Source organism: Orbicella faveolata, unplaced genomic scaffold, assembly GCF_042242905.1.
Source record: "Orbicella faveolata isolate gen_17 unplaced genomic scaffold, um_ofav_v1 contig_4, whole genome shotgun sequence".
NCBI classification, from domain to species: domain Eukaryota; kingdom Metazoa; phylum Cnidaria; class Anthozoa; order Scleractinia; family Merulinidae; genus Orbicella; species Orbicella faveolata.
Window position 1 is genome coordinate 2,657,008 of NW_028301569.1, and position 10,493 is coordinate 2,667,500.

The following is a 10,493-nucleotide window of genomic DNA, read 5'->3' on the forward strand; positions in this document are numbered from 1 at the left end:
TGCACAAAACTTCTCAACACCCAACACCCTACCATCAGAGATGTTGCACAGGTTATTGGTCTCATGGTTAGCAGTGCCCCTGCAGTAGAACTGTGCATGCTTTTCTACCGAACACTGGAGAATGAAAAAATTGATGCTCTGAAACAAACCAAGGTAATTTTGATGCACGGATGGAGCTGAGTGCCTGAGCTAAATCTGACCTACAATAATATTCAGCACTCTGAAAAGAAAATCTCATCACCAAACCCTGACATTGTGATAACTACAGATGCATCAAAACAAGGGTAGGGGGCAGTGAGAGAACACCACACTACGGGGCGTCGGTGGTCCCCTGCTGAGGCAGAGAAGGATATAAATGAGCTAGAACTTCAAGCAGTCTTCTTTGCATTGTGTTCACCGTGCGACAATGTTGGAAATAAGCACTTACGCATCTTGTCGGATAACACAACCACTGTTTGTTACATTAATAATATGGGTGGCAGTAAATCCAGGGCTTGTAACATCATTGTAAAGAAGATTTGGCAATTTGCCTTGGAAAGAAATAATTTTCTAAGTTCAGCCCATTTGCCTGAGAAGCAAGATATGCTAGCTGACAGAGAATCTAGAGTGTTCAATGATCGAACTGAGTGGATGTTGCACCAGGATATTTTCCAGAAGCTGTCCCTGTTATGGGGACCCTTCGAGATTGACTTGTTTGCCTCTAGATTGAACAAACAGGTTTGCACTTGTGTATCATGGAAACCTGATCCGGATGCAACTGCTGTGGATGCATTTTCAATAATATGGGACAGGAAGCCCTTTTATGCATTTCCACCTTTTTCCCTTATTCACAGATGCTTACAGAAGATCACCGCAGACAAGGCAGAGGGTGTGATAATTGTTCCTATGTGGTCCACTCAGACCCAGGTTGATGTCCATGTTGATTCAACGGCCAAGACTGCTACCGAGGAAGGAGAACCTGCTAAGATTGCCCCAGAAAAGCCACCCGGTATGGACGAAAATGCAGCTGATGGCATGTCTTGTATCCGGGATAGCTTCGAGGCAAAAGGAATTCCGGAAGAAGCAAGAGGAATCATGTTGCAGTCATGGAGAGAATCTACCAGGAACCAGTATGGCATCTATCTCAAAAAGTGGACAAAATTTTGCAGTGAAAGGAACATTGATTCACATGACATATCTGTAAACAATGTTCTGAAGTTTCTGACACTCTTGTATGAGTCGGGGCTTGGATATAGTTCAATTAACACTGCTCGTTCTGCTTTGTCCTCACTCGATTGTGGTAGGACATGTCCTGTTGGAAACCATCCTCTTATTTGTCGGTTCATGAGAGGGGTCTACATTTCCAGACCAACACAGTCTCGTTATACTATTGTTTGGGATGTTAAAGTTGTATTAGATTATTTTAGACAATGGAAAGACAATAAGGAACTCTCACTTAAAGAGCTATCTTTAAAAACTACTACTTTAGTAGCTTTAGTAACAGCACAGAGGGTGCAATCTTTGCACAAGCTAGATCTAGACTGCATGACGCAAGAAAATGACAGGATTACATTTAAATTTGACCTATTAAAACAAAGTAGGCCATCTGTCAAGTCTCCGATCATGGAACTTTGTGCTTATCCTGAGAATCCTAAAATTTGTGTTGTAAAAACATTGTCACATTATCTTGTAAGAACACAGTTATTTAGAGAACAAGAAACCAAGTTGTTTTTGACTTATCAGAAACCTCATCATGCTGTAAGTGCTAGTACTATTAGCCGTTGGATAAAGCTTATGCTCCAACGAGCTGGAGTTGACATATCTAAATTTGGTGCTCATAGCACTCGAGCTGCCTCCTCTTCCGCAGCTAAACGAGCAGGAGTGCCCATCATGGACATACTTAGCACTGGGGGATGGTCCTCAGAACGCACCTTTGCTAGGCACTATAGTGTACCTATTCAAAAGAAAAATAATTTTTCTGAAGCTATTTGTAACACTTAAGCCAGGATATTGCTGGTTGACTTGTCTGTCAAACGCCTACAGTTACCTAAGTTTTTCTTTTTGTCTTTGTAAAGGTTACATGTAGATACACTTACACTGGTTGGGTTGTGATTAAAGAGCTTATTGTTGCATTGATATCTCTAGCCTGTATTTATCATGGCTTCAAAATGTCACATGATCCCTCAAGCAGATGACGTAGAAGAATTAGAAAATTAAACAAGACTTACCTGGAAGTCGAAGTTTGATTGGGATTCTTCTACGTCATCTTGGGCTTGAGGGATCAGGTGCCCACCCAGGTATTGGCCCTCCCTATGTTAACTTGTAATGATAAATACTGGCCATACTCTTTGCAAACTGAAGTACGCATACCCGCTGCAATCTCACCTGATCCCTCAGGCCCAAGATGACGTAAAAGAATCCCAATCAAACTTCGACTTCCAGGTAAGTCTTGTTTAATTTTCTAATTTTTCGAGTGTTTCTTACTTCCGGTACATGTAAGTCAGAGAAGCCTGGAACGAACAAAGACAGGAAGACAACGAAAACCAATAATTTTGGCATCCGAATTTCAATTTCCATTTTGCGTGAAAATTAAAAATTGAAAATTGAAAATTGGTATCAAATTTTAATTTCCGTTTTTATTGTAGATTGAAAATTGAAATTGGATGTTTAATTTTCAATTTTTGTTTTCTTGGAAATTGAAAGTTGAAAATTGAAAATCGAAGTTTAAATTTCGTTTTTCTAAATTGTAGAAAAACGGTTGGCACTCAAGTACACGCATTGTATATGATCAAAAATGTACTGTATTGATATTTGTTGGCATTGGTTTAGAGGTCTTAGTTATAAGTTAGCTGTTTGCCTGCATTTACAATTCAGCCGTGAAAGTAGTATGTACTTAAGTGACACACCGAGCAGTTCCAGTTAACTCTATGCCTTGTTAGTCGCTAGCATTATAACCGGTATAGTCGTTCGTTTCTGGTAGTCTCACTTATGCAGATAGCCTGGCAATCCGAGTTATTGATATTGCCCTTTGCTGTTGCTTGTAATTGGTTGCACCTGTCCTTAACGATGGCCAATACTAAATAATAATGGTAACCTAGCCTTTCAAGCGATTCCAAGTTCCCCAAAACTTGTAGGAGTACTTGGTTTAAGTATTCCTACAAGGAAATTCACATTTGACGTCTCTCACACTAATTACATAGCACTCACAAGTATTATTTACATGTATGTACAAAAGGAAATGTCGAAATGCATTTTAAAGCCCAAAACCCAGTCTTTGTTAAAGTAGCTATTCGAAATTTGCCAATTATTTTTCGCGCCGTCTTGCATAGAATTGCTTTCATTTTCATTTCTCCCTATTTTTGAGGGATAGGCACATTGAACGTATTGCCCTCGAAGGGAAGGGGTCTGGGGGGGGGAGGGTTTCAAACCGTCAAATTTCTTGAGGAACGTTGAAGTTTTGAATTGATTCGTGCATTACTGCGAAGTTCTGATGTGTTTCAATTAACTCGTAGAAGATCACACTCTTCCTCGAAATTCTGTTTGGTATTCTTCAAGGGAAATGCACAGAAGCAACATTAATGAAAAACAGTTTGGTAATTGAAACTCCAAATATCTTTGCCACTAGATTCTCGGAAACTGAAACGTCGTTAGTTGCCATCCGTTTCATTGTTATCTTTCCTTGGAGAGATGATGTAATGTTTGATGGCTTGGAACGATTAATCTTTCAGTAAAGTTGTGACAGTTAGTGCCTTTCATAGCGTTTTTGTCTCTTGTCTTGCTTCATTTTTTTTTGTTTTATTTTTTTATTGACGTGTAACAAAGTATTATTCGAAGAACTGTACGGGTCCGCAAATGATCCCGGACCGGAAATGATCCCCACATTGGACCGCAAATGATCCCGATCAAAAAATATGGAATGGCATGGATTTATATCAGAGAAAGGTGAGGACATATACAAAAATTATGAACTAAAAAACAGGTTTTATCATTTTACAAAAAAATATTTCACAGTTGCTGTTTTGTTCTTCGAACGGTTCAGATCGGTTTCCCTGTCACGCAATAAAAAAAAAAAATAATAAATCGAAAATCAACCAATGGAAAAAGCTAAGAAATTGTGATGTGCGCTATAGAAGATAACTAAATAAGACACTTCGCCAAGTTTTAGGCCTGTGCGTTTCTCCAAACTTCAGTTATTCGTCGTAAATGTTGCCCAGAAATTTACAGAGCCCAGTAAGAAAACGCCATGTTGGTGTACATCCGTGGTACACCAATATGGCGTCCGGAATATAGTATGAACACCTGGAACTTACTTTGGCTTTCCAGGCGACTGATTATCAGTACTTAACAAACAAGCATTTACATAAGCACTTTTCCTAATGCTCTAACTTCTAAAAAGGCTCAAAATCATGAGACAAGTACATACTTTTCGACAAACTCGATCGTAGCCTTGTGTTACGCAACCTCCATAACCCTGAAATTCAAAATGCTCTGGTTTCCAAACGAAGCACGCTAATTGTAAACAGATATAAATATGCCGCCGCTTATGCCTGATGAGGATAAAAAACACGTCACGTGAAGACGATCTATTGAATTAGACGTCTTAGAAAAACACATACTTGTAAACATTCTCGAAATCCCGGTGGCGATAGTATCAAACATCTGTCAAACAGCTAACTTGTCAAAACGAAGCGCAAGCCTTGGCTTTGCTTGGTCATGAAGCTGACTTTCATAACTATAACTTGGAATTTTGGCTTCTTAGAATACTCAAGTAGTCATTTCCGAGGAATTAAAGCCAAAATACGACCAAGGAAAAATTACAAAATAAATTTGTTCAAATTTCCAGTGCTACACACTGAGGTGTTTTACAGAGTGATGAAGCGTTGTAGGCTTGTGGGTCTACTCAGGTGACAGCGTCTTCCTTAATAGTTGCTTCACGGTTAGATTTTAGTTTAAAACTTTAGACGAGTGGCGTTAATGGCTGATAAAATGTGATTTAGCTACAACACCGAAATATCAATGTTTAACAAAGGAGGATATGTGGCGTATATTGCACTGATCATAATTTTACTGAGAACTGCAAAGAAATGCAAGCCAAGTCGTGTTTTGATGATTGAGTGGTGATATTCATAACATCGTAGTTAGCAACAAAATTTAGTCGAAAGTATGAAAAAAAAGCAAGTTGTAAGCCATTACAGTTATAGGATGGCTTTAATAAAAACATCGGTATTCAGGTACGCCAATTCCCTATCCACACCATCCCACCATCCATGCCATTCGTTATTTTGTAGTCGGGATCATTTGCGGTCCCTATCGGGGATCATTTCCGGTCCGGGATCATTTGCGGTCCAATTTGGGGATCATTTGCGGTCCTGGGATCATTTGCGAACCCGTACAGAACTCCGGCAGCCACATGTGGCCAAGCATGGAATAGTGCAGATGATCTATTAAACAAAAGCGAGACAAGCAATAATTTTCTGCGAAATCGGTTCCTTAAGTGTCACGTGACTTAGTTCCGGTCTTTCCGGGAAAAATCATGTATCAATGCAACGAATTTGCTGAAACAAATATAAAGGTTTGATTTGTGCAGAACAGTTGTATATGTAAGATAAACGGCGATGGCGGAAACTCGAGAAGGGCTACAAACACCAGAAAAGGAATATAAAATTGGTGAAATCATTAAATGTCTGCAATCTTTCGATGTCGTGTTCACAGAAAATCGAGACATACTCAAGGCCTTGCCAGAGTTAATCAAACGTTTCGTGGATCTGGAGACGAACACAACAAAAGCAACCGGAACTGCCACAAGCGATAGTGCCAGGTAGGCTAGTGAGTTGTTCATCAAGTGCATTATGCCGGTAGATTTATCCGTCTTTTTTCTAAGGAGTGTAAACTCAGTGCTTTGGAGACAACCATAACTTTGGTGATTGGTAGGTCGGGGTACACTAATGTCGCGTCACGCAACCGTCTTTGTGTGTTCCGTGATGTGCATGCCTCATCTCTGGAGGATGAAATCTGTGTTTGATTGTGGGTTTCAAAATCTGAAATAACTCCCAGTAGGAATTAGAAGTTCAAGGCTTATTTTCTCATCCATATATTACTTCCGTCTTTCATGGCCAATGAAAGCAGAGACACTACGCGGCGATATGACTTTCACTGGTTCACTTCATATTGCTACTTTCTACTTCCTTGTTATTGTCGGATCTGAGACTTGGTCGGCAGAGCGAAGAAAAGAAAGTGGCAGAGGTCCTGAGTTTAAGTCCCACCGAGACTTTACCGAAATTTACACTGTCGCTTTACATGTATCTTACGTACGTATGTATGTAGATTAAATTAGAGTTAACGCACAGATGGCGCGAGTCTGCTGAAAAAGTCAAACCGCTTTCAGTTTCAGCAGCCCAAGCCGCCATACGTTTGCTCTTAGTAGTTTATTTCACGAACATATGTAAATTAATTTGACAGTGGCAATCCACCTTTAAGATTTATTTGTAAATTTGATTGAGTTAATTCCAAGAGCTTTTGACATTGTAGCGTTCCTTGACCTCCTTAAAGTGCCACTAAGCCCCAAAATTTTTTTTAGCTAATATAAATTTCCTTTTTCTCCTGATCACCACTGCGAAAAAATTATCGTTGTAGCTATTTTCGTTAATTTTCTATGAATTTTTAAAGTTTGTAAATTTGCCCTTTTCCATGTTCGCGACCGAGGAACAGCGGAGAATGGGACGAGTTGGCTTTTGACGTCACTTCGGGAATAACAATATTTTGTTTCTGAGAAGAGTGTATGGGCACATGCGACAGTGTGTGTCAAAATCGTTGCAGAATGCAAGGAAGATATGTTGTTGGAGGCTGTAGCAATACAGGATGCGTAGAATAGAGTATTCCTCTTCATTCAATACCTCTATGTCGATGAAACTCTACCAGAAACGAGAAAAAGACCAAAGAAGTGGGCTGCTCTGTGCGAAGCTAAAGCCGGGGAGCCATTGAGGATTTCTTCGATCTCGGGTTCGCCTCTACTGTAAAAACGTAGAGATTTTCATGGCCTGTATATTCTTCTCTATCTCTAGTGGAATCTTGAAATTGTCAAGGTACTGCATAAGACACGAATTTGGTATAAGCTGGAAGCCATCTGACTATTTCGAGCGCAAACGATCCTCCGACGCGAGTCCCAGACGAAACTATATATAGGTGACGAAATTACACGGTAAATTAAACGCATCGCGTTTTGAAATAGAGACTTGTCTAAACGAATAGTAAACTAAACCTACGTTATATACAACGACGCGAAGAAGATTGTTGACGCTTCGAACTGGTGAACTAGCTATGTATTTGTGGATTTTGATAAAAAACACACGCACGCCGGAGGTCGCCTGGGGGTCGCCTGTCATGTAATCTGGCCGTGTTTCTCAATGGCCATTCCGAATACAAGCTTGTTTTGCTCTTTGAGTTTCGTCTTTGAGGAACGAAATACATCTAAATTACAAACTTAGAATGGATCAAGCATTTATAAATATATGAGGAAAGTGAAACAAACGATTAAGATTCGACCTTATCGCTACCGACGGAGATTGTTGTGCTGAAAGAAGAATGCGCTTGTCAGTCAACCGAAACGCAAACTGGTAAGTCGAGGACTCCCAAGTTATTAGCGTGCGTAAAATGGACATTTCATTCAAAATAACAGGGAAGTAGAAATGTATTAATTTAACTGAAAGTATACTAAACCTCTTTTCAAGATCTTGTCGAAGGATTTTCCATGATTTCACTAGTACGGAATATGCAAATTTGCGTAGCTTGCGTTCGTACACAGTAATTGAATATGCATATACTACGGTCGGTCGACAATAACGAAGCGAAAAGTTACCTCACCTTCGAATATTGTTTGCCAACATCTCTGCCTATCTCTTATGTTAAAACTATTTTTAATCATTGATCTGGAGAAGTAGGCAGGAGTGGAGTGCGACTGCATCGCATTTTAACTTGTATTTCGGGGGAAAATTAATATTTGAATGTAAAAGTGTTTTGTCACTCCGAAATTTGCACGTTCCGTAAAGTCAAATTACCAACTCTTCGTGTTCATTGACATCTTTATAACTCTTTCAGAGCTGTAAGCTTACTCTTCACTCATTGTTTGTACCTTTATAACCCAAATGGACCGGCAAATTGTCGATTCCGGCCTAAATATAATTATACAACGCGACGATCTCGACTGGCGATCCGCACTTCGAAATGGAAAAAAATATGTACTTCGCAGCCGTCCAAATCGTAGCTAGACTCCGAATTGTAATGCTAGATGATACAGTTCTTTCACTTAAGGTTCTTGTCCAGTTTTGATAAAATATGAATCACAAATAACCCTAAAATGTTTTGACTGCCCCCGAAACTCAGTCAAAAGTCTCTTGAGTGTTTTAGCCCGGTTCCCGAGGTGACGTCACTAGTAGCCCGACCCAGATCCCACTTTGCGCGGTCGTGAACATGGAAATTACATGTTTAAACGCCTGTAGAAACGCAGGGATTTTATCAATCGAGATAATTTTTTCGCTGAAGTAATCAGGGAAACTAGAAGGTTTTATTAAATGAAAAAATTTTGGGAGTTAGTGGCACTTCAAGTTCAAGAGAAGATAAAAATGTATTCGGGTCTTTAAATAGGTCTGTAACTTTCTGGATACCTTTACCGCTCCACGATTTATAATATACGGGTCTGTTGTCGATTCGTATCAGAGAGTTTTGCCATAGAGGTAATGAAAGAAAATGATCAGTAGAGTTCACATTTGCCTCAGCTTATCTCTGACCAAATCTGCAAAATTTCCGTGGTAAAGGCATCTGTTGAGTTGATAAATTCAGATAAATCCTTTTTGTTAAGGTTTGCTCTGAAAACGGCAGGGCCACCATAATGTTGTAGTTGCCAGTCAAGTAAGTACTTCCATTTGCCGTGATTTTCTGAATCAAAGTACTTCTTAACCCACGTGGATGTAAGAGCTTTGTTAAAGGCTATACAATCTATCGTTCTCAGACCACCTTCTAATAAATCGCTAATCATTGGGTTTCGTTTGATCTTGTCTCCCTTGCCGCTCCATAAAAAGTTGAAAAATAGAGTATTTATTTCTTCCATCACACGTTGATTTCTTCCTAGATCTTCATTACTCGGGATGCTGGTGCTGATACCGAAAATTGTAAATTAAATAGTCATTTTACGGATGCTATTCTACCATACAAATACCAACTGGCTTTTTATAACGAATATGTATTACACATTTTTGTGCACGGCACTTACCCCTTTGCACACTTTACTACCGAATTCTGATAGCTTGACATATTGTCTTCTGTGTGTTAACCATTCAGTACAGCATCCAGAATTGGATACGTTTCCGATGAATTGTGGCATGGTCAAAGATGTGTACCACTGAGCTTCAAGCCTGAATTTCTCAGTAGTCAGAACTTTCTCTTTTTTTCTGCTCTCAGAGAATTTTCAGGGCTTACAGAGGAACAGGAAGGCGAAAAGAAGAAATGGGAACGCAAACAAAAACGACAGGAGAAACAGTGAGTTTAATTAATATATTCTCTACTGATGAAGTGGTGTCACTAGTACAATGAATTAAGAAATGCTACATAATTTGCCCAAAAGTTGGTTGCGCTGTAACTTATCGGCTAGCACGTTGCAAACCCAGAAGAAACGGTCCGGTTTTTAGAGTAGTAATGCTCTAATTTAGAGTGTCCGTCCCTTTATGCTACGGAAATAAGTAGGAATAAAGTTGCTAATGTTGTTTGTTAGATAATAATCATAAGCTTGTGTGAACTGGGCCACCTTGCTCGGGCACAAAACTAAAATTAGTAACTATCGAATATGAAAATTGGGCACCCTATAATTACCTCAGAAATAATTAATTATATCATAGGGGATAACGTGGGTGTCAACATGCCCACATAAATAGCACTGTTTATAATGGTAGTTTTCTTTTTTAATCTCATTAGGGCTATATTCGAAATAGTTCGCCTTTGTTAGTATTGATTCAGTGGTGACTCGTTCGTTGTTTAAGTTACAGTTGTCCAGTGAATTTCACTTGCCTACAGAATGACACAGATATAGAAATGCTAAAAGGAGAGCACAGGTCTGTGCTAGTGTTTTGCGTTTCTATCGCAAAGGATAGTAAACGAAATAACTGCTTTGTTAGACGTACCGATGAAGGGAAAGACCACGGGTGGGGGAATGGGGTAAGGGGGTTGAACTTTGCAAAGAATAAATGTCAGGCCAGCGAGACGAAGCGAAACCACTTGAAGTAACATCCTGAAACAGCAGGAAGCAGAGGGAGGAACAACAAAATAAAAACAACAAAGTTCTCTTACCCCCTCCTCCCCCCCAAAAATGGCCTTTCCATAATAGCCCCTCCAGCTAGATCTTTGAAGTGACACTAAGATTATGAATACACGTTCCTTGTTCCTCATAAAAGCAGTCAGAGATTTTAAATTATATATAACGTTAGCAAAAGCGATACTGGTGTTTAGTCGATCAGATACTGATTTAC

General features: G+C 39.6%; 1 protein-coding gene and 1 pseudogene across 1 annotated transcript in view; both read left to right on the top strand.

Moving 5' to 3' along the window:
- The first annotated feature begins 630 nt into the window (after positions 1-630).
- LOC110043872 (uncharacterized) lies at positions 631-2,173 on the top strand (annotated as a pseudogene).
- Positions 2,174-4,716: 2,543 nt separating this feature from the next.
- The window catches only part of LOC110065252 (uncharacterized), a 20,992-nt gene continuing 15,215 nt past the window's right edge, over positions 4,717-10,493 (top strand). Inside the window, exons 1-2 of the mRNA XM_089275869.1 lie at positions 4,717-5,797; positions 9,433-9,510. Coding sequence (XP_089131995.1) covers positions 5,595-5,797; positions 9,433-9,510 — 281 coding nt within the window. The 5' untranslated portion in view covers positions 4,717-5,594. The remainder of the gene's footprint in view (positions 5,798-9,432; positions 9,511-10,493) is intronic.